The sequence below is a fragment of the Hemicordylus capensis genome, chromosome 3, assembly GCF_027244095.1.
Source record: "Hemicordylus capensis ecotype Gifberg chromosome 3, rHemCap1.1.pri, whole genome shotgun sequence".
Classification (NCBI taxonomy): Eukaryota; Metazoa; Chordata; class Lepidosauria; order Squamata; family Cordylidae; genus Hemicordylus; species Hemicordylus capensis.
The window spans coordinates 7,335,916-7,362,257 of NC_069659.1; the positions used below are offsets into that span (position 1 = coordinate 7,335,916).

The 26,342-nt window shown below is 43.3% G+C and overlaps 1 protein-coding gene across 4 annotated transcripts; it reads right to left on the reverse strand.

The window, feature by feature from the left end:
- Positions 1-1,107: 1,107 nt before the first annotated feature.
- LOC128351459 (zinc finger protein 345-like) lies at positions 1,108-23,982 on the reverse strand. Of its 4 annotated transcripts, XM_053311026.1 has the most exons (4): positions 23,949-23,982; positions 7,972-8,420; positions 5,494-5,711; positions 1,108-4,064 (listed from the first exon to the last, which is right to left on the reverse strand). In XM_053311026.1, exon 4 carries the CDS (start codon positions 4,015-4,017, stop codon positions 1,846-1,848), a length of 2,172 nt encoding a protein of 723 aa, XP_053167001.1. In that variant the 5' UTR covers positions 4,018-4,064; positions 5,494-5,711; positions 7,972-8,420; positions 23,949-23,982; the 3' UTR covers positions 1,108-1,845. The 4 variants fall into 4 exon arrangements, with proteins under 4 accessions (XP_053167001.1, XP_053167000.1, XP_053166999.1 ...); XM_053311025.1 differs by lacking the exon at positions 5,494-5,711 and having other exon boundaries at positions 1,108-4,034; XM_053311024.1 differs by lacking the exon at positions 5,494-5,711.
- Between the last annotated feature and the right edge of the window lie 2,360 nt (positions 23,983-26,342).

Below are 26,342 nucleotides of genomic sequence, written 5' to 3' on the forward strand. Positions count from 1 at the left end.
GGGAAACTAGGGGGGCCTCCTCAATCTTGTTTTTAATTTTTGAGTGATGCTCTCACACAAATGAGGAAGATTCCCAAGCTTGTCTGAAGTTGAATGTGTATGATTTATACTATGTATGAGTTTGCAATATGCAACAATGCATTGCTTCCTCCTGAAGCTCTTTCCACAATGGAAGCATGGTTTCTATGATGTATAATAAGTTCTTCATTCCAGCTGAAGATCTTTCTACACACAAAGCAATTCAAATGAATGCCAGTCTTCTTCTGCGTGATCCCCACCGCACATTAAGGTCATCTGAGGAGGTTCGTCTCCAGTTACCACCAGCTCGTCTGGTGGCGACTCAGAGGCAGGCCTTCTCTATAGCTGCTCCAGGGCTGTGGAATGCGCTCCTTGCGGAAATCCGTAATTTGAATTCTCTATTAGCCTTCAGGAGAGCCCTTAAAACGTATTTGTTTGGCCTGGCTTTCCAGGGTTTTTAAATTCTAACCCGATTTTGGGGCTTTTAATTACTGTAAATTGTTTAATTGCTGTTTTAAAATTGTTAATTGCTGTTATATTTTTTAAATTTGTTTTAGCTTTTTATTGTTTTAGTGGTTTGTTTTAATTGTAAACCACCCTGAGCCATTTTGGAAGGGCGGTATATAAATCAAATAAACAACAAACAAACAAACAAATGGTTTCTCCGCAGTGTGGATTCTATGATGCCTAGTAAGAGATTCACTCCTGCTGAAGCTCTTCCCACACTCCAAGCATTAATATGGTTTCTCCCAGGGTGGATTTGATTTAGATCAAATAGATTTAAATCATGATTTAAATCACTATTCAGTAAAACTAGATTTAAATCATGGGGTTTTTTTACATAAAGATTCATTCTTGCTGGTATAATCTTAATATTTACAACCAGATGGTTTCATTTTTGGAATAACTTTTCAGATCAGTTAAAGTTATATCAAAAATTACTGATTTGGTTATACTGTTAGAAATACATACATAATTACGGCATTATTGCGAGGTGAACTATCTCCAGTTTAATAGGTTAATCATTTATATTTGGGCAACTTTTCTGCTGTACTTTACTGAAAGGAGAAACATAGTCATTCCTTTATTGTATTGTATTGTATTTGTTCATTTCGGCCCAAGGCCAGCATAAATACAAAAAGAAAAAGAAAGGAGTAAATACGTAAAATAGATAAAATACATAAAACATAAACTACATAAAACATTAATACCTTCAGATACTGTATACACAGTTACTTTAATAACAATTTAAATAGATTTGCAAAGGAACAATTGGATTAAGAGGTCTTTTTCTCAACTCTGTATTTGTTTATTTTATAAAATTTTTGCTGTGAAGAAGAGGCATGTTTTCTCTGCAGACACAAAGTCAGTTTTGAGAATTGCAAAACCAAGGATCTGTGTTGATATCTTCTAGACAGAGAAACTGCACAAAATAATCCTACAGAGCATAACATTGTGAATGGATTAAGGAGTTCATTTACCAAAAAATTTAAACATTGCACATATACAGACTCATGCTACATAATTAAAAATGAATCCTTATTTCATGATCAATAATCTTGGGACTATAACATACAATATAGAAAACCATCTAGAGATAGATTTTTCCACTAAAAAGAATTTTTTTAAAAAAAAACTGATTTAAATTTATAAAATTGAATTTCTTTTATTTATTTTTTAAATCATTGATTTTTATCCACTCTAGCTGAAGCTCATAGCACTCTGAAAGTATTTATATGGTTTCTCCCCAGTTTGGTTTCTATGATGTTGTTTAAGATGTCCACTCTGGCTGAACGTTTTTCAACACTCCAAGCATTCATATGGTTTCTACACAGTGTGGGTTCTATGATGTTGTTTAAGATGTCCACTCTGGCTGAAGCTCTTCCCACATTCCTGACATCTGTGTGGTTTCTCCCCAGTATGGGTTCTATGGTGTAATGTAAGATGTGCACTCTGGCTGAAGCTCTTCCCACACTCCAAGCATTTATATGGTTTCTCCCCAGTGTGTGTTCTATGATGTCGTTTAAGATATGCACTCCGACTGAAGCTCTTTCCACATTCCAGGCATTCATATGGTTTCTCCCCAGTGTGGGTTCTATGGTGTAATGTAAGAGCTCTATTACTGCTGAACCTCTTTCCACACTCCAAGCATTCATATGGTTTCTCCCCAGTGTGACTTCTATGGTGTAATGTAAGATCTCTATTACTGCTGAACCTCTTTCCACACTCCAGGCATTCATATGGTTTCTCCCCAGTGTGGCTTCTATGGTGTACAGTAAGTTTTCCACTACTGCTGAAGCGCTTCCCACACTCCAAGCATTCATATGGTTTCTCCAAAGTGTGGCTTCTATGGTGTAATGTAAGATCTCCACTCTGGCTGAACTTCCTTCCACACTCCATGCATTCATATGGTTTCTCCCCAGTGTGGCTTCTATGGTGTACAGTAAGTTTTTTACTACTGCGGAACTTCTTTCCACACTCAAAACATTCATATGGTTTCTCCCCAGTGTGGCTTCTGTGGTGTAATGTAATATCTCCACTCCAGCTGAACTTCTTTCCACACTCCAAGCATTCGTATGGTTTCTCCCCAGTGTGGGTTCTATGGTGTACAGTAAGTTTTCCACTACTGCTGAAGCGCTTCCCACACTCCAAGCATTCATATGGTTTCTCCAAAGTGTGGCTTCTATGGTGTAATGTAAGATGTCCACTCTGGCTGAACCTCTTTCCACACTCCAAGCATTCATATGGTTTCTCCCCAGTGTGGATTCTATGGTGTAATGTAAGATCTCCACTCTGGCTGAATCTCTTCCCACAGTCAAAGCATTCATATGGTTTCTCCCCGGTGTGGCTTCTATGGTGGAGTGTAAGATGTCCACTCTGGCTGAACCTCTTTCCACACTCCAAGCATTCATATGGTTTCTCCCCAGTGTGGCTTCTATGGTGTAATGTAAGAGCTCTGTTACTGCTGAACCTCTTTCCACACTCCAAGCATTCATATGGTTTCTCCCCAGTGTGGCTTCTATGGTGTAATGTAAGATGTGCACTCTGGCTGAACCTCTTTCCACACTCCATGCATTCATATGGTTTCTCCCCAGTGTGGCTTCTATGGTGTAATGTAAGAGCTCTATTACTGCTGAACTTCTTTCCACACTCAAAGCATTCATATGGTTTCTCCCCAGTGTGGCTTCTGTGGTGTACAGTAAGATCTCTATTACTGCTGAACCTCTTTCCACATTTCAAGCATTCATATGGTTTCTCCCCAGTGTGGGTTCTATGGTGTACAGTAAGTTGTCCACTTCTGCTGAAGTGCTTCCCACACTCCAAGCATTCATATGGTTTCTCCCCAGTGTGGCTTCTATGGTGTAATGTAAGATGTCCGCTCTGGCTGAACCTCTTTCCACACTCCAAGCATTCATATGGTTTCTCCCCAGTGTGGATTCTATGGTGTAATGTAAGATCTCTATTACTGCTGAACCTCTTTCCACACTCCAGACATTCATATGGTTTCTCCCCAGTGTGGCTTCTATGGTGTACAGTAAGATCTCTACTATTGCTGAAGCTCTTTCCACGCTCCAGCCATTTGTGTGGTTTCTCTCTAGTGTGGCTTCTTTGGTGTAATGTAAGATCTCCATACTGACTGAAGCTCTTTCCACACACAGAGCATATATGTGTTTTCTCCTCAGTGCAGGTTCTATGATTCAGAGTAAGAGCTCCAGCCCTGCTGAAGTCATTTCCACACCCGAAACTCTCACATATTTTCTTCTCTGTGTGCATTTCCCAATGAGGTTCAAAGCTTGGCTCAGGACTCAAGCCTTTCCTACGAGGAGGGCACAGGCTTTTCTCTCTTTCTTGATTCATTACATTTTGGATTTCCTGCTGAGAAGCAGGTGATCCACTCCTGCTCTTCCCTTCTGCTCCAGGTTTCAGTCTCTTCTGGTTTCTCTTTTTCCATCTGTCACCTCCTAACAATCCTCTGCTGGGTTCCCCCCCATTTTTCATCTTCCAATTGTCATGTGCTGCAGTGAAGAGAGAAAACTGGTCAGAACCTAGAACAGAAGAGGATATCTTCTTAGAAGAAATGGTGGGAGTGCAAAGAAGAGTTTGGCAGCTTTCCCCCCTGCCCCCCTATATTTGATGTCTAGGTGATTTGATGTCAATTTCTGGAGATAGATGACCTTAAACCATTTATAGTAGCATGCTGGTAAGCTCTAGGCTTGACTGCTGTAATGCACCCTACATGGGGCTGCCATTGTACATAGTCCAGAAATGGCAATTGGTATTGAATGTGGCAGCCAGAATGGTCAAACAACCCAAAGTGACCCTATAAGACCATTTTTGAAAGAACTGCACTGGCTCCCAATATGTTTCCGTGTAAGACTACGAAGTGCTGGTTATGATCTATAAAGCCCTTAATAGATCTGGCCCAGGGTATTTAAGAGAGGGCCTTCTTTGTCTTGAACCCCTACTGCCTATTAAAATCATCCGGAGAGGTCCGGTTACAGTTTCTGTCAGCTCGTTTAGTAGCAACGCGGTATGGGGCCTTCTCTGTGGTTTCCCTGGGGGTTTGAAACATGCTCCCCATAGAAATAAGCATCCCCTTCTCTGTCTGTTATCAAGAAGGCCCTCAGGATGTAGCTGTTTTCTCAGGCTGTTAAATGAAAATTTCAAACTATTGTGTTTTATCTGCGATCCGATTTTATTTATTTTGAGGATTTTACCTGTTTTATATTTCTTTTACACCCCCCCCCCATTTGTACACCGCCTAGGGATGTATATATCAGGTGGTACAGAAAGATGATAAACAAACCCATAAATAATTTTGAAAAGCTCTTGGAATCAAATTAAATAAATAATTGAAAAGCTATTGCAAACAGAACTGGCTTTAGACCCTCTTATTGGAATCTGTTGGCTAGAAGCTTCCACCTGACAGGAGGTGCTATGCAAAATGCTCGAAGTCGAGAGCTGTTAATGTGAATGGCAGCAGTGTAGGGGGCTTTAGGGCGGTCCAGGAATAAGAGACAGCTGGCAGCATGCGGCCGCCACACCAGAGACAGGTTGATGTAGGAGGCGTGGCCAGCCCCAGGAAGATGGGATGTGAAGTTCTAATAGGGGAGCATCAATATGGCGCCTCCGATCCATCATCATCCTCCAGTTACATGGTGGCTTAAGGTACAACTAGCCAACCCCTGCACAGAGCATCTGTGCACTCTTTGGGGCCGGCTGTTCCCTCCTCCCCCTCCCTCCTGCTCCAGTCTCTCCTCTCTCTTCCCCTCCCTCCAGCCCCATGCCCACCTTCCGTTCCTCCCCCCCATCCCACCACCACCTGCACAGAGCCCCACCAGGCGGCGCGTGGCCAAAAAGGGCCCCTCCACTGCCATTCCTCCTCCTGGGCGGCAAATAGGGAACCCCTGCTGCCCATTTGGGGGTCAATAACATCTGTCTGGATGTATGAAATACAGTGTTCCCTCGACTTACGAAGTTAATCCGTTCCGAACACACGTTCGTAGGTCGAAATTTTCATAAGTCGAAAAGCACACCACGGAGGTCTGGAAACATTCGTAAGTCGAGGAAACCGCATCTAAAAATTCGTAAGTCGAGGAAGCCGCATCTAAACCGGCAACGACTTCTGGTCATTTTTGTCGTTCGTAAGTCGAAAACTTCAGATGTCGAGTAGTTCGTAAGTCGAGGGACCACTGTAATACAGTCAGACAGGTGCTATTGACTGGTTTGTTTTATCCAGACATCGAGTCCTTCCCAAGGACCTGCAATGGCTGAATTTCATTATCAATATTGTTATTATTATTATTAATATAGATAATATAGATATCTAATAATATAGATATCATTGCAAAATATAGGCTGTTCTCAGTAAAGTTGCTTTTTGTAATTGGCTGATGGTGATTTCTGTGGCCCCTATGGTGTTGAGGTGTTTGGAATCGCACCTAGGGCGCCAATTGCTACTGGGATTATTTTGGTCTTCTTCTGCCACAACCTTTCAATTTGTAGATCTTTATATTTTGTTTTTTTTTTTCTATTTCTTTTTTTTTTCTATTCTGCGATCACCTGGTATTGTTATGTCGATTACTTTGACTTGTTTTTCTTTCTTCTCGACTACAGTTATATCTGGTGTACTGTGTGGCAGATGTGTGTCTGTTTGTAGTTGGAAGTCCCATAATATTTTTGCATCTTCATTTTCTACAACTTTTTAAATTTTATGCTCCCACCAATTTTTGGCTACAGGTAATTATTATAATTATTATTATTATCATCATCATTATCATTATCATTACTATTGGATGAAATCCAGAAAGTCACAAAGTGTTGGTTATGCAAGGAAGCGGATGAGACGGTTGAGCACCGTCTCATTATTATAATTATAAGAATAAGAAAATTTCACAGACTGGTTATAAGGAAAGACACAATAAAGTTGCTGTGATGGTCCACTGGAATCTTTATAAGAATTACATATTGCCAGCAAGCAAGAATTGGTGGAATCATCCAATTGAGAAGGAATTGAGGAGCAAAAATCTGCTGAGATTTTCAAATACAAACTGATAAGCATTTAGCGCTTAATACGCCACATCTGATAGTCATCGATAAGAATTGGGTTCTGATCATTGATATTGCAATCCCAGGGGAGAGACGAGTTGGAGAAAACAACTGAATACAAGGACCTTCAGACTTAATTTGAGCAGCTCTGGAAAAAGAAAACAGTAGTGGTGCCAATAGTTGTTGGTGCCCTTGGTGCAGTACCAGAAGAACTTGAACATCATCTTGACAGCATGGGCATCGATAAGATTACAACACATCAGCTACAGAAGGCCACACTAGTCAGTACAGCACGAATACTACGACGCTATCTTTAATTTTTCTTTAGTTATCCTAGACCCTTTGACAGGGCCCAATAATTAAAGTACCAAATCCAGTCAATAACATCTGGTAGACTGTGTGTAAACAGCATAATAATAAAATAAATCCCATACCAAAATGCATTACTTTCCCAGAAATGTGCAGAACTCTTCCACTGAAAAGCTTGGCGCATGAAACCTCATAGAGGCAGGAAGGGTTAGAGTTGCAGAGAGAGAGAAAAGAGGTTGGGAGGAATGCTTTCCAACTGCAAGCTCCTGGTCTCATAGATATACTTGGGGTGCGGTCTCCAAAAATGCCCATTTAATTGTTGAGCTTCAAGCCAGCAGGCAGGTAAGCAGGTTTCCATAGAGGACAAAGGAGCCAAAGTGTTCAGTTCTGCCTTGGAAAAGCATTGCTTCTCAACAGCTGATCACCGTGCATGACTCTTATCATTTTATGCGCTTCTATCTATCGGATGGTGATGTTTGGAGCAGGAAATACAACAGAGGAAGCCTGGGAAGGAACCATAGAGTGGTGGGAGGGATAGGCCGTCCTCTGGGGAGGGGAGGTCCAGGAGGATTCCAGATATCTCATTGCAAGAATACACTCTGCCCACGTGGGTCTGTCCCTCGGAATCTGTGCTCCAAGGGGGTAGAAAATCAATACCCGTTTAAAAGAATCCTCTGAACTGACCGCTTTGTCTCCTCCTTGCAGAGAGGAGGAGGAAGGAAAGAAGGATTCGTTCAAGCTTACTGTTGGTGTGAGGAGCCACTCACGTATGTAGTACACCGCTCTGGGCTCCTTGGAGGAAGAGCCGGATATAAAACGTGAATAATAAACAATAAAGGTGAATAATTATCTGCAAGGAGAAACTTTCCCCTTTCCCTGGCTCAAGACTCGCCGGCTGCGGAGAGCGACGGGGAGAGGAGAGCTCTTTCTTGCAAGCCCCTCTGGCCTCTTTCTCCCCCTGCCGCACAGCTGGATGATCCTGCTGCTGCTGGTGGTGGTGGTCCCGGCAGTGCTGAGACACTTTTCACTGCAGGAGCAGCTGCAGGGAACCTCCCCTCCCCCCCCCACCCCCGCGTGCTGCTGCTCCCCTCTTACCTTCCTCTTGATGCAAAGCGCTCCGCGAGCAGTAACGAGGCTCCCGGGCTGGGCGCAGGCGCAGGTTCAGTGTGCGGGTCAAAGGACGTGCAAGGTTTCCTGCAGCGCTGCTGTTGAGCCTTGCACCGCCCTCCGGATCCAAGGGAGCAGCTGCAGGGGACGGACACTCTCGCTCTTCTTTCACAGCCCACTTCCGCAGCTCAAGCCCCTGTAGCGACAGCGCTGGTGGTTTTCCCTACTCCAGCCTCAAGAAACCCTTGCCTGTGCATCTGAACATGCTCATAAGCCTTGGAGCATGCTCACTATGGTCAAATGAAGCTCCTTTTCGTTTTCTGCCCAAAACCCAGCTCACATTTTCATTCCTGCTTAAAATCTCAAAGAAAGGCAATCCAGGTTCTGCAGAAAAACATCAGATGTGGTTGCATGTGCAATTTTGCAACAAACAGACTCTGAAACATAAAAGAAGAAAGACTACAATAGTGCATCCAAGGACAAATGTAAATTTGTGTGAAATGCCTGGAGAGCTGGCAAGAAGAGAGCATGCTCAGTTTCTCCAGTTGAAGCCACTGCCCTTACCCTGAATCTATCAGAAATTGTTACACTTGTCCTGCACGACTGACATCTTGAATGCTGGCAAGAAGAGAGCATGCTCAGTCTCTTCAAAACCTGTCAGAAGCTCTTACCCTTGAATTAGTAAATAGATTTGTGTAGTCCACAAGCTTGCAAGTGATTGTCTGTGAACCCAGCAGAACTTATTGGACCCATATTCAGCCTTTCGAGGTTTTGTTATTAACATTGGACATTGCCCGAGAACGTTTCGTGCTGAGGGAACATGGGCAAACTTAAATCAATTGTGCAGTTTTGCTTACTGCCCCCAACATATCACTACCCCCCAAATATTCATTGAACACAAGCTCAGCTATTAGAGGTGTGTTTACTCACAGCACAGGGTTTAGCCATCTGGACAGGGGCTGAAAAGGTTTCATGCTACGGGTAGATGCACAAGCCCAGTCAACTGTGCAGCTTTGCTAACTGCATCTGTCAGGTTCCCTTGTGAGCATGTGAGGAGCTGTGATTGTGTGGGGTTGCAGAAGAGCGCACAACGCATAATCAACTTGTAGAATTCTCTGCCACAAGATGTAGAGACAGCCAACAACCTGGAGCCCTATTAAGAGGGGTTTGAATAACTTCATGGAGGAGAGGTCTATTGACGGCTACTAGTCGGAGGGCTATAGGCCACCTCCAGCCTCAAAGACAGGATGCCTCTGAATACCAGTTGCAGGGGAGTAACAGCAGGAGAGAGGGCATGCCCTCAACTCCTGCCTGTGGCTTCCAGCAGCATCTGGTGGGCCACGGTGTGGAACGGGATGCTGGACTAGATGGGCCTTGAGCCTGATGCAGCAGGGTGTTCTTATGTTCAGAAGCACTGCTGTTTGCACGCACAGGTCCTGAATCCCAGTCCTGCACTGGACTCCAATAGGTTTGTAAAATTACAAAAATGTCTGTAACTGAAGCCCCCCTTAGACCATCATACCAGCCCCATATGGCGGAATTTGCCCTTTGCCTTCAAAAAAAGGCTAAGACACCCTCCTTTCTGCCCCAGTCTTTAGATCACCTGGAATGATTTGGTATTGATCAGAGATGTAGGGCAGGGTACAAGGGTAAGGTACATTTAATTTGAAGCAGATTGGTCAAATTATTGGTTTTTAATTTTTTAAAAAAATCAAAAGAGTCCTATAAGTGGCTTGTTTCATGACAGAAAATTACAAAAACTTCTGGAACAAACAATATTTCAACTCATCTATAAAGGTACTATGCTCAGTTTGGTTTGCAATCCAGAAGGTGTGAGTGAGAACTGTGAAGCAAGGGACATGTGTTGTATTTTTGTTTTTCTTCCCCCACCCCTTAAAAATGCACTATATGCCCAAGCTGGTTGGACGTGTCCAAAAACCTCACTCAGTTACTCACACTATTAACACTGTAAGTCATCAATTAATATGATTCTGTAATCATAGGAAATATTAAGGAAGCCCCGCACATGCTGATTCACTCTCAGCCCCGAACACACCTTGGGATGGCCCTGTACATTATATCATGTATACAGCATAGGAACATGATTGTAATCAATTTATCCCATTGTTTATATGGTTCTATGTCATTTATGCAAACCAGGTGCTGCAGATAGCTGGGTTTCTAACGGGGGAAACAGCAAGAGCACGCAAGGGGCTTTTTCTGCCCCTTAGCCAACTGACAGTGAGATCATATAATCCCCCCCCCCAAAAAAAAGTTTTTTAAAGTTGTAATTAGATTTGTATTTTTTATTCCATCTTAATTTTTATTGTGCAGTTTTTATGGTTTTATGTTGTTTTAAATGTTTTGTAAACCACTTTAAGATTATTTTAATGAAAGGTCATATAAAAATTTAACAATGAATGAATAAATATACAAGCTATGTAAGGCAGCAATTCATACTTTCGGCATACAAACCAATATTGAACAATATCTAATCATTCTATAATGATGTCTTTATAATTAAGATGGGTGGTATCTTAGACCTTCCCCTAAATAAGGCAGTATAAGAGTTTAAGCCATGGATTTGATTTTGGGACCTGACCCACCCATTTCAGATATTTTTCTCCCCTTCTGGGGATTTCTCTTCTCTTTGGTGGGGGGCAGGACTTTTCTCCTTTTCCTTTTGGGTTTTCCCCCTATTTTTCTCTGTTTTTCCTAACTTTGGATGGCAAGGTCATACACAGCGAAGTTTATCTCATCTCATTTTACATGCTGCAGCACAGAATCTTGCAGTCCTCTCTGTAACCTCCGCGTGATGATCCATTTTTTAAAAAAGAAAAGAAACATAATAATCATCAGAATAACTTGGTTTGTCTTTTAAAAGAGGTTATATCCATATAGGGCGTATAGTCCTATAAAAAGCACAATGTAAAAGGACATGTGCTACTCATTCAACAACTCCAGCGCCACAAAGGCATAACTGATTCCTTAAGGGAATTCCCTTTTTTCCATCCTAAATTTCCTGGCCATTTGTTTCATAGGAAGATCTCTGGTTTATTTATTATTTATTAATTTATTAATTTATTAATTTATTTATTTATTTATTTAACTTATTTATATATCACCCAAAACACAAGTCTCTGGGTGGTTTAGGGGTGTGCATGAACCAAAAACCACAGTTCAGTTCATATACAAATCTATTCAAATGGAAATTTGTTGCTCTGAACCATTTTGGTTGAACTGACTGCTGTTCTGGTCCATTTAATCAAACTGGTTCGGGCGGCTGATATACTTGTAAAGGAGAATCCAGTGGGGATTCCTCTGTACAATTACAGGGGGTGGGGGGTGATGAAGGAAAATTCCACTATCCCGTTTCACCTAGTTATTTTTCCTATGCAAGTCCTAAGGGTCACAAGTTTCTGCACTCTGCTGTTATAGGGCACCTTCTCTTGGAAACAATACTCTGCCCCGCCTGGCTAGGGATAAGCAGCTCTTGACCATCCCTGGCCCTGCCTGATTAGGGATAAGCATAGCTAAAGCTGATTGTTGGTGCATTATTGCTGGTCTCTGCCTTGTAACTGGTTCTCCTTGTCCCCCAAGGGCTGAGCTTTATTCTGCTTCTACTAGTATGATTGGTGTATACCATGAAACTTGGCTTCTGATAGCCTCTGTGTTCATTCCTATAGCCTGTAAAGAGTATAAAAGACTCTTGCCAAAAAGCCTGAGCAGGTGGAAGAGAGACACCCAACATGTTGTGATCAATAAATGCTTGGACCTGATGGATGGCTTGGCCTCTGCTCATTAAACAAACCTGGAATTCCTGGAATGTCTCCACCAGGGGCCTTTCAAAACGTAAGGGACAGCCAGGGGAGAGAAGAGGAAAGTTGCTTACCCTAGTGGCATGGCTGCTGGCTCCACAGCTCACTGCCATTCGTTCTCCTGGTGTGCTCCCAAGCAAGGTCCCCACTCCTTTTCAGCTTGGTGGAGACTCAGTTCTGGCCACTGCACATCCGCGGAGGCCCAAACTGAGTTGACGCTGAGCCAGTGGCTTGGTAAAGCAGGGGGAAGCGTGCTTGGGGCTGCCTTTGTGGGGGGGGGGAGAAGCAGCAGCGAGCAGTGGCACCAGTGGCTGCGCCATCCAGGTAAGCAGCTTATTAAGTCTCTCACTGCCCCTTATAGTGCTGAACTGGCTCTCCCGAACCGGGCTCCATTTGGGTCGATAATGGACTGAATCTGACCCGGTTTGGTCTGCGCTCAAACCTCTGACCCGACAGCTGTTCTAGGCAAACTGATTTGGCACAAACAGTTCATTCACACCCCTACTCCACTTCTAGTCTTAGGAGAGAGGGAGAAAAAACCCTCTCTATCCAGCCTCCCCACACCATCCTCTTAGTTGCCCTCTCCTGCACCTTCTCCAGTTCTATAATGTCCTTTTTGAGATATGGTGACCAGAACAGTGCACAGTTCTCCCAATGTGGCTGCACCAGAGTTTTGTATTAGGGCATTATGATATTAGCACTTTTATCGTCAATCCCCTTCCTAATGATTCCAAACATGGAATTGCCTTTTTCTCTGCTGCCATTCAGTGAATTGGCTGTTTCTAAGATCTGCCCTCCATAACACCAGGATCTTTCTCTTGGTCAGTCAACAACAGCTCAGACCCCATCAATGTATATGTGAAGTTGGGGTTTTTTTTTGGCCCCAGTGTGCATCAGTTTACACTTGCTTACACTGAACCACATTTGCCATTTTGATGCCAACTCTCCCAGTTTGGAGAGATCCTTTAGGACCTAAATAAGGTCAGTTAATAGATACACAAGAAGAGAGTGAAGGGGGGTTGACTAGGATTGGAGAGACCAGAGTTCAAATCCTTCCCCATGCAGCCATGAAGCTCAGGGGATGACTTTGGGCCAGTCACTTTCTCTCATCCAAACCACCATACACACAAAACCACAGAGCACATGAATTCCTTCAGCAATGCTACAGAGTCAATCAGAAGATCACTGCATACAATCTTGTTGCATACATGTACACCAGAGAGAAAATAGGGATGCCCTTCCTTAGCAAGAAGAGCAACATGCAATGGTGCCCAAGTAGAACAAAGACACAATTCGCACAGATACAGGTGAAACTCGGAAAATTAGAATATCGTGCAAAAGTCCATTAATTTCAGTAATGCAAATTAAAAGGTGAAACTGATATATGAGACAGACACATTACATGCAAAGCGAGATAAGTCAAGCCTTAATTTGTTATAATTGTGATGATCATGGCGTACATGAAAACCCCAAATCCACAATCCCAGAAAATTAGAATATTACATGGAACCAAGAAGACAAGGATTGTAGAATAGAACAATATCGGACCTCTGAAAAGTATACAGTGTACTGTGCTTGATTGGCCAGCAAACTCGCCTGACCTGACCCCATCGAGAATCTATGGGGCATTGCCAAGAGAAAGATGAGAGACATGAGACCAAACAAAGCAGAATTGCTGAATGCCGCTAATGAAGCATCCTGGTCTTCCATAACACCTCATCAGTGCCACGGGCTGATAGCATCCATGCCACGCCGCATTGAGGCAGTAATTGCTGCAAAAGGGGTCCAAACCAAGTACTGAATACATATGCGCGCTTATACTTTTCAGAGGTCCGATATTGCTATATTCTACAATCCTTGTCTTCTTGGTTCCATGTAATATTCTAATTTTCTGGGATTGTGGATTTGGGGTTTTCACGAGCTGTACGCCAAGATCATCACAATTATAACAAACTAGTATTTTTAAGCCCGTTATGATAACGGGCGCTAGCTTTCTATCCCGTCTTTTCTGTCTCTCTCTCTCTCTTTCTGTCTCTTTTTCCCCCCTTGTCCCCTCTCTCTTTTTGTTTTGTGTTTTTGTTGTTGTCTCTGTTTTTGTTCTTCCTTATTTTGCTTTTACTTTTTTTGCGGGGGGGTTGTGGATGAATAACAGCCAAAATGGCCCATGAGAAGGTGGCCGCCCCCGCCTATTGCCCTCCCGCGCACCCAGCTGCCGAAGCCCACCTTACCCGCTCCAGCTCGAAGGAGAAGAGAGGAACTCGGGAACAGAGCTACTCTCTGTGTTAAGCTGCTGCCCATACTGTCGCAATGGACGCAATAGGCGTCCTTTGCGTACATAGCGGCAGTTTGAGCAGTGACTTAGCACAGAGAGGAGCTCTGCTCGTGAGCTCCTCTCTTTTCCCTCGGGCTGGAGCGGTTAAGGTGGTCTTCAGCAGCTGGGTGGGCGGGAGGGCGATAGGCGGGGGCGGCGACCTGCTCATGGGCCATTTTGGCCCTTAATCTTTTGGGGGGGGAGCGGCGAAGGTGATTTTGGGCAGCTGGGAGGGCGGGTGAGCAGGCGGGGGCGACGGCTGTGAGCGGGCGGGGGCCTCGTTGGCGGCTTCGCCGCCACCTCGCCCAGCTTCCCTGTCCCCCGTCTCGGTCTTCCCCCGCCGCCATTGCCCTCGCCTTTTTCAGGGCGGCCACTTCTGGTTGCCTCGGACTCCTCTCGCCGTGCCGCAGCTCATGGCCGAGGCGGCGGCTCCGCCGCCGCCTCGGCCACTTTCCCCCGCCGCCACACACCGGCTAATGGCCGCCCATGGCTGTGGGACACTGGTGTCTGAGGTCCTGTGTCCCTTGGGCTCTTCTGGGCCTGCGCTTCGCGCAGGCCCAGAACATCCCAGGGAGGCAGGGACGCAGATCCCCAACATTCCAAAGCCACGGCCACTCACTTAGCCTTTTATTATATAGGATTAAGGCTTGACTTATCTCGCTTTGCATGTAATGCGTCTGTCTCATATATCAGTTTCACCTTTTAATTTGCATTACTGAAATTAATGGACTTTTGCATGATATTCTAATTTTCCGAGTTTCACCTGTATATCAAATGTCAGCGTTGGAAGGGACTTTGGAGGCCTTCTAGTCTAACCCCTGCTCTGGGCTACAATGCCCCTCACTCAAAAACTCCCAGACCAACACACAAAAGATAGAAACATCAATGTCCTTTTTGCAGGTAGGTTCCAGATCTCACCCAGACTACCAAAAAAGAAATCCCAAGCCCAAATGCATTACTTTCCCAAACTTAGACTTAGAGTCTTTATTAAGCACCAGGGCCCGACGGCTTACCAGCTTCATACTACAAATTTTTTAAAGATCAATTATTACAACCTTTGCAATGGATGATGAATGATATTTTGCAAAGAGGAAATATGCCGGAGTCTTGGAAGTATGCCAGCATTGCAGTTATTCCAAAACCGGATCAAAATTCAACTCAAGTCAAGAATTACAGGCCAATCTCCCTGTTAAATGATGATTATAAACTTTTTGCTGCCATTTTGGCAAGGAGAATGAAGGTTGTACTAAGAGCTTTTATTCATGAAGATCAAGCAGGGTTTTGTTTTTTTTGCCAAAAAGGCAATTAAGAGACAATGTGAGAACAGTCCTGAATGTATTGGAGTATTATGAAAAACACAATGATAAACAGATAGCTATGATATTTCTGGATGCAGAGAAAGCATTTGAAAATGTCTCCGGCAGTTTATGTGGAGGCTACTGGATGCAATAGGAGTTGGTAATAATTTTATTAGGGCCATTAAGACAATATATTTGGAGCAATATGCTAAAACTATTATAAATGGAGAACTATCAGATAATTGTAAAATACAAAAAGGAACTAGACAAGGTTGTCCACTATCCCCATTACTTTTTATATTAGTTCTGGAAGTGCTTTGTAGAAATATCAGAGAAGATGAACAAATACAAGGCCCCAAAGTAGGGAATCAGGAATATAAACTTAGAGCCTTTGTGGGTGATGTGGTGTTTTTTTCTTGAAAATCCATTAGAGAAGATCGGAAGGCTCTTGGAAAAAACAGAACAATTTGGCCAGTTGGCTGGGTTTTAAATAAATAAGAGGAAAACGAAGGTGTTGACAAAGAATATGGACCAGAAATCTAAGGATAGACTCTATGAAGTAAGCAAATTGAAAGTGGAGAAGAAAATAAAATATTTGGGCGTCTGGCTCACAAACAAAAATTCTTTGTTGTTTTCAAATAATTATATCAAAATATGGAATACAGTAAAAATTGATTTGAAAAGATGGACTAGAGTGAACTTATCTTTAATGGGAAGAATTTCAGTTGTGAAGATGAATGTTTTACCTAAAATGTTGTTTCTTTTTCAGACTATTCCTATAATTAATACGTTAACCTGTTTCAAGCAATGGCAAAAGGACATAACTAAATTTGTTTGGCAAGGGAAACGACCAAGAATCAAATTTAAAAATTTAACAGATGCTAAAGAAAGAGGTGGTCTTACCCTGCCAGATTTAAGGTTGTATTTTGATGCTGTTTGTATGATGTGGTTAAAGGAATGGATAACTTTAAGAAATCCCAGAATACTTGATCTGGAAGGATTCGATAGAAGGTTTGGATGGCATTCATATCTGTGGTACGATAAAAGCAAAGTGCATAAAGATTTTCTTAATCACTATGTACAGTAAGAAGGAGTCTAATGGGAGTGTGGGTAAAATACAAAAAATGGTTGGAATCTAAAACTCCATTATGGGTATCCCCGATTGAAGCTTTGGCACGTAAAGCGACAAATACGCAATCTGAGTGGGGTACCTCTAGGAATCTGTTATGTTTTCAAGAGAAGGGCTGTAAATTAAAAAACCTAATCGAAGTACAAAATTTGGTTAGTAACTGGTATCAGTATCATCGCCTAATGAAATTTATAAGAAGGATCTTAAAGTTGGATTTGAGGATCAAATGTTGAGATACGAGAAGGAGTTGTGTGAAAATGACAGAACATTAGTCTCTAAGATGTATAAGTTGTTGCTCTTGGAGGAGACGAGAGACAAAGTGGTTAAAACGACTATGAGAAAATGGGCTTAAGATGTGGGCCATAATATAGATATGGCAGCTTGGGGGAAATTATGGAAAACTGATTTAAAGTTCACTGCATGTTATACTTTAAAAGAAAATTATTATAAGATGATGTACAGGTGGTATTTGACACCGAAAAAATTAGCATTAATGTATAAAAATATTTCAAACAAATGTTGGAAATGTGAACAATATGAAGGAACTTTTTTCCATATGTGGTGGGAAGGCAAAGGGCTTTTGGGATATGATATATAGTGAGCTGAAAAAAAAAAATTAATGACATTTCCTAAGAGGCCAGAATCCTTCCTGCTGGGAATAACTCAAGGAGAGTTCTCCAGAAGAAACTTAACATTTTTTATGTATGCAACCACAGCGGCTAGAATAGTATATGCACAGAAATGGAGAGAAAATAAAATGCCCTCAAAAGAAGATAAAAATTTTGGAATATGCTGTGATGGCAAAACTTACAGCACTTATAAGGGATGAAAACTTGGAATGTTTCAAAGAAGATTGGGAGCCATTCTTACTTCACTTAAATAACTATTTTTCTAACATGGACCTTTCAGCAGGGTTTGAAATTTAGTAATAAAGCAGATTGGGTAGGGCAAAATCGAGTTGCAATGTGGAGTATATATGTTTTGAATTACTATAGCAATGGTTTATATGTATAGTCAACATGAACCGTGCAGACTGGTAAGCGGGAAGTCAATATTTACTTAATTAAATGTAATTGGATTGTTAAGATATTGTAAAAACCAATAAAATTTTAAAATGCAAAAAAAAAAGATTCTTTATTTCAGCTGTTGACCAGATAAAAGGAAAATAATTCATAGTAACTTTCAATTAAACATCCAATTAAATGATAAAGTTTTTACGGGTTTTACAAACAATATATAACAAAACTTGGCCACACTGCAAGAGACCATTTCTTTAAAATTGGACAGCAAATAATCTAAATATAAAATTCATCAGTGTGGCCAGGAAAATTCTTTAACAAAGAGGAAATGAAATTGAAATGGATATCCTTGTAAAAAGCACGATAAAGTGTTTTCTACTGTATGTCACTGAGCCACATGGGCAAAAGCCAGCTGAGTAAGGTCTCTGTTTGAACTTCCCCTCTAGAACTGCAGTGAGGAGTGCATTAAGGCGGGCAAGAGTCATAGCTCTCCTCAATTTTGCTACTGATAAGTTGTTTAAATGTTCAGCAGGCCTAGCATTTAAAGGCTAATTGCCTATATACAACCCTCTCGGTAACTTTGCTATTTCATCTCGCAATTCTATATCTAAGACCCGCTGTTTGATGACCCGTGTGGCTTGGTCATACCCCAGCCTGATGAGCTCTTCCTGGGGGAGACCGTGAAGTTGGGACTTGGATTTTAGCGCCACCTTCCATTTCGAGGTGTAGCTATCTGCCAATGTTAAAGGAGCCAAGCCCACCTGGGAAAAGTTTGACTTCAGCCAGAATACAATCATGCGCAGCCAATGTCTCAATTCTAACACAAATGCGGAAGGGGCCACACGTGTAATGAAAAACTAAAAACAACCAACTAACCTTGTGAATGCAAAAATTATCTATACAAATATGAAAACTCAGAAAATAATCAATGGTATATTTATAAATATGCATATAATTAATTGTAGTTCATCTCTCAATGGGTGTGCCATAAACCATCCATCAATTCTCATACATGCATGAGGATAAATAATGCACATGAAGGATACCTCATTCATAATCAGTATACATATTGATAAGTAACATTCTGAGAATGATTTCCAGGTTTGTATTTAAATACAAACCCAGTATTGATAGGGGAGATGATGTATGAAGAATTCTTTTGCACAAAGAAGCTGAGTTTATTCACAGGTTTAGATGAGTAGGGAAAGGAGGTCTGAATTCGCATTTGGACCTTACGTGTTTCCTTTAATGTGGGGTTTTACTCTCTTCTGGAGTTTATTGATCTTGTGAAATTATTTGTTTGCTTTCATGAGCTAATATATCTTATATAGCGTTGATTGCTTTTGAGGTTGATTTTTATCATCCCTGGGTTGATTAGTCTATCTGTGTTCCCTGTCATGAGCTTATGCAAGTAGTTGATCTTTGCTCAGATCCCTTGAATGGATTAAACTGATGCCTCATCCGTGGTCTCCTTATGAGTAAATTGACTTAGGTAATCAAGAATCATTCTACACAGGAGTTTTATGATGCACGACTGTGCTAACTGAAGCCTTTAGGATGCTCTATTAAACGCATATATATAGCTCTCTGTTAAGTAACACACCACAGATAAAATGTTACCATAAAGAATGACTAAGAGCGTATAAGGTATGAGAACTGTTTTGTTATTTAAGTTTAAAATACTTGCTACATTGTTTATTTTCTTTCATGTTTAATGTCTCATTTCTAGCCTAGTGACTCCTGCTTCATCTCTGGGGACACTATTTGGAACACTACAAGGGACCTGTAAGATTGCTCTGAGGAATTTTGTTTGAATTACAAAATTCAATGGGGTGAAGTTCTCAAAAGGGCCCAATTGGGCACCATTACTTTCCCAGAAAATGCAGGAAACTCTCCCACTGATAAGCTTGGAGCATGAAACCTCATAGAGGTAGGAATTGCTTGAATGACAGAGAGAGAGGGAAAGAGAGAAGTGGCTGGGATTTGTAAGAATGCTTGTAATTTGCAAGCCCATTTACTAAGATGTATACTTGGGGTGCACCCTGAGATTTCCAAACATGTCCATTTAATTCGTGGACATTAAGCCAGGAGGCAGGTAAACATGTCTCCACAGACTGCAAAGGAACCAAAGTGTTCAGTTCTGCTTCGGAGATGCATTGCTGCTCAATAGCTGACCCCGTGCATGACAATCATTTTATGGACTTCTGTCTATGGGAAGATGCTGCGTTTGGAGCAGGAAATACAACAGAGGAAGCCTGGGAACCATTGAGAGAGAGGGGAGGAATAGGCAGTCATCTGGGGAGGGCAGGTACAGTACGATTCCAGATATGTGATTGGAAGAATACACTCTACCCATGCGGGTCTGCCGATCGGAATCTGATTCCCAAGTGAGTATAAAAAACCAAAGACATAATAAACACACATTTAAAGGAGTAGTCTGAACTGGCCCTTTTGGCTCCTTGCAAACAGGAAGAGAAAGGAAAGAATTATAGTTAAATATTATTTTCAAGGAGAAACTTCCCCCTTTCCATAGCTCAACACCCGTTGGTTGCTGAGAGTGGGGAGAATCTGGGCTTGGGAGGAAAGAGCTCCTCCTGGAGAGCTGGTCTTGTGGTAGCAAGCATGACTTGTCCCCCCTAGATAAGCAGGGTCTGCTTATTCATTCATTCATTCATTCATTCATTCATTCATCACATTTATATACCACCCCAATTTTTGTCTCTGGGCAGTTAACATAAAACAATTAAAACACATATAAAAAGTTAAAACAATTCAACAATTCAACAATCACAAAATTAAAACCACCACTTTTTAAAAGGCTGAGAAAGCTTGGTTAAAAAGATGTGTTTTTAGATGTTTTTTTTTTTAATTGCCAGAGATGGGGAGGATTGTACCTTAGTGGGTAGTGCACTCCATCAGCAAAGGAGTAATATGGTCTCTCCGAGATGACCCAGAGACCAACCTGGCTGCCATGTTCTGAACCAACTGCAGTTTCCAGACTACATACAAAGGCAGCCCCACGTAGAGCGCATTACAAAAGTCAAGTCTGGAGGTCGCCAACAGATGTACCACTGTTTTGAGGCCATTGATCTCGAGGAATGGATGCAGCTGGCATATCAGCCGGAGCTGATAGAAAGCACCCCTGGCCACCGCCTCAACCTGAGAAACCAGGGAGAGGTGTGGATCCAGAAGTACTCTCAGACGGCAAAACTGTTCCTTTTGGGGAAATGTGACCACATCTAGAACAGGCAGATCAAAATCTTCTCTAGAGTTCCGACCCCACACAATAAGTACCTCCGTCTTATCTGGATTCAGCTTCAGTTTATTCTCCCTCATCCAGCCCATTACTGCTTCCAGGCAGGCATTTAGGGAGGATATGCCAGCTCCTGAAGTAGTTGACATGGAGAAGTAGATCTGGGTGTCATCAGCATACTGGTAACACCCAGCTCCAAATCCCCCCCCCCCGATGATCTCTCCAAGCGGTTTCATGTAGATGTTAAACAGCATTGGCGAGAGTATGGAGCCTTGAGGGACACCATACTTAAGCTCAGATTTTGAAGAGCAACAGTCTCCAATCGACACCATCTGGAATCTATCCAAGAGGTAGGAGTGGAACCACTGTAAAACTGTGCCTCCCACCCCCAACACCCTCAGACGTTCCAGAAGGATACTATGGTCAATAGTATTGAAAGCCGCCAAGAGAGCCAAAAAGACCAACAGAGTCACACTTCCTTGGTCAATTGCCAATTGGAGATCATCCATCAGGCTGACCAAGGCAGTCTCCACCCCATACCTGCCCGAAAACCAGTTGGAAATGGGTCTAGATAATCAGTTTCTTCCAAGACCGCCTGGAGCTGAGAGGCCACCACCCTCTCAATTACCTTGCCCAAACATGGGAGATTGGAGTCAGGCCTATAATTGCTCAACTCTGAGGGATCTAATGCAGGCTTCTTTAGAAGAGGTCTAATAATTGCCTCCTTAAGACAAGAAGGCATCCTGCCCTCCCTCAGAGAAGCATTTATTATTTCCACCAGGCTGTCTACAACAGCCTCCCTGCTAGATAGAACAAGCCATGCTGGAAAAGGATCAAGAGAACAAGTGGTAGGCCTCATCGCTCCAAGCTTCTTGTCCACATCCTCAGGAGTCACAAACTGAAACTGATCTAGTTGAATCCCATAAGAGGAGTTGTTGGACACCTCCAGTTCAGACATCAAATTAATTGTGGAGTCTCCATCTAAGTCAGCCCAAATCCAAGAGATTTTATCTGTGAAATACTCTTTAAACACATCACAGCAGGTAACTGATGACTCTAAATTCTGGTTCAAGGGAGGAGGGGCAGATACTCGTCCCCTCACAACCCTGAACAACTCCGCTGGATGTGAACTCGCAGAGGCAATACGGGCAGAAAAGAACCGCTTCTTTGCCGCACATATTGCCTGAGCATAGATCTTTAAATGTGCTCTATGTTGTAATCTGTTGGATTCGAGTCAAGTCTTTCTCCACTTGCGCTCTAGTCACCTACCTTGCCGCTTCAGCCCCCGTAGATCTTCCATATACCAATTTTGAAGTGAGTCGGAGGAGACTCTTAGGAGCAATCGTGTCTACTGCCCTGGTGAGCAAGTTGTTCCAATTCTCAACCAGGGCATCAAGAGGATTACCGGCAAAGCCAACACTGAATCCCTCCAAGGCTTCTTGGAATCCTACTGGATTCAATAACCTCTTTGGGCGGACCATTCTAATAGGCCCCTCACCTCTGCAGAGGTGGGAAGTGGTTGTAAGTCCAACCTTAACCAGATGGTGGTCCGTCCATGACAATGGGGAAATCACAGGAGTCCCCACCCACGGAACACCACCCTGATCAGAGTAAAAGACCAAATCAAGCGTGTGACCTGCAATATGTGTCGATCCAGAGACCACTTGGGATAGGTCCATGGTTGTGATGGCCGGTATGAACTCCTGAGCTGCCCCAGACACATTGGTCCTGAAATGAACATTGAAGTCCCCCAGTACTAAAAGCCTGGGAGACTCCAACGCGAGTTCCGCCACCAAGTCCGTGAGCTCAGTAAGGAATTCCGTTGGGCAGCGGGGCGATCGGTACACCAACTGAAGTCCCAATCTATCCCTGGTCCCCAAATCATGGATGAGTTCAGATCCAAATCATGGATGAGTTCAGCCTTATTTTGGACCGACCTGGCATTTCAGAGGATACACATATTCAATATGGTCTGATACCCTAACAGGGACCCTGGTAAGGGAGATGTTATCCTTATAGACCACAGCCACTCCACCTCCCCGCCCACGTCTCCTCACCTGCTCCTCTACAGAGTATCCTGGCGGGAGAAGCTGGAACCAGACTGGACCACTAGCCTCCCCCAACCAAGTCTCGGTGATACATAGCAGGTTGGCCCCTTCATCCATAATCAAATCATGGATGAGTTCAGCCTTATTTTGGACCGACCTGGCATTGCAGAGGAGCAAGGTAAGACTGTGTGGGTTGTTGGCAATGCTCCCCGAGGTCAAAGAGCTGGCAGGACAGCCAGAAGGGGAGACAGCTATTAAATTTCTGACTACTCTTCCCCTGGAACGGCCTGCTGACCTGCCAACGTTACTTCTACTATTCCCCACCACTACCAGTATAGCTGCCCCACAGTCAAGGAAGGCACCCCCTGTCTCCCCATCTCCAGACAAACCCAGACACATTACAAATTAACTTCAGCTAAGTCTCAGTAACAAGTGGGCAAACCAGCTGCACCGCCAGTTATGCCGTTGGTGCTCCCTCTGTCTTTATAGGCCCCCAAAAAACTCAGAGTCGCCTCTCTCACAGGTGACTCCAAGCTGGGGCAGATGAAAATTAGTGCTCACAGATGGAAATAGTTGCCAGCACTCAGGAAGACGAAAGGGCAAAGCGCAGCTACAAAGACCAGCCTATATGAAAGGGAGACCAGAAGTGTGAGCACTGGAAGGGATCCCCTCGGGATGGAGCCACCCTGGGAAGAGCAGGTTCCAAGTACCCTCCCTGGCAGCAACTCCAAGATAGGGCTGAGAGAGATTCCTGCCTGCAATCTTGGACAAGCTTCTGCCAGTCTGTGAAGACAATACTGAGCTAGATAGACCAATGGTCTGACTCAGTATATGGCAGCTTCCTATGTTCTCCCCCTGCAGCACAGGCTGATACTGCTGGCTGCTCCTCACAGCAGTTCTGGGACATCTTTCACTGCAGAAAAAGCTGCCAGGAGACTGGACCACCCCTCCCCGCGCGAGCGGCTGCTTTCCTCTTACCTTCCTCCTGATCCAAAGTGCTCCACAACCAGTAAGGAGCCTCCTGGGTTGGGCGCAGGGTCAGTAAAAAAGACACGTAAAAAGACATGCAAAGTTCCCTGCAGCACTGACCTCTTGCACCGCCCTTGAGATCCGAGGGAGCGGCTGTAGAGGATGGAAACTCTCACTCTCCCTTTGCAGCTGACATCTGCAGCTAACGTCACTCCTGTGGGCTTTTTCCCCTGTTGGAAGTGAAGGACTCTGCACTGTCTCATGTCTCAATGACAGAGGGGGACAGATTAGTGAGTCAGAGGGCTAGAGGGGTCAAGACATTGGTCATCCCTTCTCTTCTGCTCTGACACTATTCCTTTGATATGTAGATTGCTATTTTCAGGGACTTCCTGCCTGCCTGCCTCTTCCTCTTTTTCTCCCTTGCAACACACACGCTCCTCTCTCCCTGCACCATGTGTGCAGAGATGCAGAAATCACCCCTCTGCATCCAGCTAGATAGGTAGATTAGAGATCCTATCTCTCCACTTTACTATCTAGAATGGAGTTCTCCAATAAAGACTCCTTATATTGATTTGAAACTATGAACTGGCTCCAAGTTTCTTTTACTCTCAGCACACACGCATGCCCAGGCAGACTCCACTGTGTTGTGCCTCAGTGCGCTCTGCTGTAATTGAAGGGTATCTCTTACCAGAGAGAATTCCCAACATCCCCAACTTGTCTGGACTCCATCCCTTCACTTCCTCTTCCTCCTTTCCTCTCCACTCCACCTCCCTGTTGCTGCTTCCAAATGCAACACCATGTTACACACACAATGCACAGGATCAGACACTCATGCCTTCCTCCTCCTCCTGAAGCTACTTAGAACCATCTTCTTCTTGTAAGGTTCAAGTTCTTTAATGTTACAGCCACAAGCCAAAACAAAAGAAAAAAGGTTACAATTATATAACAGGAGATAGAGTGTATATAATTAGAACAGGTTAGAATTAAAATTAGTTAAAAATTTTAACAAAATCGGAAACATAGTGATAATAAAAATTAAAACAATGAAATGTCCTTCTTAACCATCCGATGACGTATATTTATGGCAGCAGCACAGAATTTAGCCACATTAGATGTAATTAAACACTCTGAGTCCGAAAGCAACAAGGAACAATAAAATTGCTCCTGTCGTCCGGGGAATTTACAAAGCAAAGGTGTGATAAAAGATTCACAAATATCCTTATAAAACAGGCAGAATAATAAAACCTGTTCAATAGTTTCCACCTGATCCAGCCCACAAGGGCAAAGTCTGTCAGCAAATGGAACCCCTCTAGAGCGCCCTTCTAGAACTGCCGAGGGTAAACAGTGGCAGCGAGCCAAGGTAAAAGCTCTCTTATACCTTGGAAATTCCAACCAAGTAAAATAATTCATTGCAGAGACTAGATATCTTCTTTCCTCTGAGATGTAAAATACTGAGCTAGATGGACCAATGGTCTGACTCATTATATGGCAGCTTCCTATGTTCTCCCCCTGCAGCATGTGTGTGCATGTAAAAAGACATGCACAGTTTCCTGCAGCGGTGACCTCTTGAGAGCCGAGGGAGCGGCTTCAGGGGGTGAAACTCTCGCTCTCCCTTTGCAGCCAACTTCTGCAACTAATGTCACTCCTGCGGGCTCTTTCCCCAACTCGTCTGGAGTCCGGACTCCATCCCTTCGCATCCTCTTCCTCCTTTCCTCTCCACTCCACCTCCCTGTTGCTGCTTCCAATGCAACACCGTGTTACACACGCAATACACAGGATCGGACCCTCATGCCTTCCTCCTCCTCCTGAAGCCACTTAGAACCGTCTTCTTCTTGTAAGGTTTAATGGCAAAGTGGCAAAGTAAGGGCCATAACCACCAAGAAGCTAAACCAAATTTTATAAGCCATTTGAGGTCCGCTGTTAAAGTCTCTCACATATATTCGACTCACGAGGAAAATCCCACAGGGCCTAAGGAGCTAAATTCCCAGTCTCCCTGGTACTAAGAACTTATCGAATTTCCAAGCTACTTAGAACCTTGCTGCTTCCTATGGGAATGATGCATGCAGCAAAATGGACTTTTCCTAGCTGCAAGCAAGCATCTGGTCACTGGATCCTCCCAACTGCTTCTGAAGACAGGGAGAGAAGGGGGGTGGGGGTGGAAATGGTTTGCTTCACTTTGCAAGAAATGAAGGTTCCATTGATTGTTATCTGACTTACACAATCTATTAGTTTCATACGGATACAAAAACGCCATAAATTCTAGACAGGAACTCCAAAATAAAAATATAGTTATTATAACCCCAGCAAAATACATAGAGGGGTCCCTCAAAGCGGAACAATAACCAGCCAAAATATAAAGCTCCGCACCAAATCATGCAGCAAAATCTTCAGCATATCTCTATTATCACTTCGTATTGGCTCTCCTCCCTACAAAACACAACACCATTACCTCCAAAGAAGTCCATGACAACACAAAGAAATTACAGAAATGCAAGAAAACATTTCAGCTCTCAA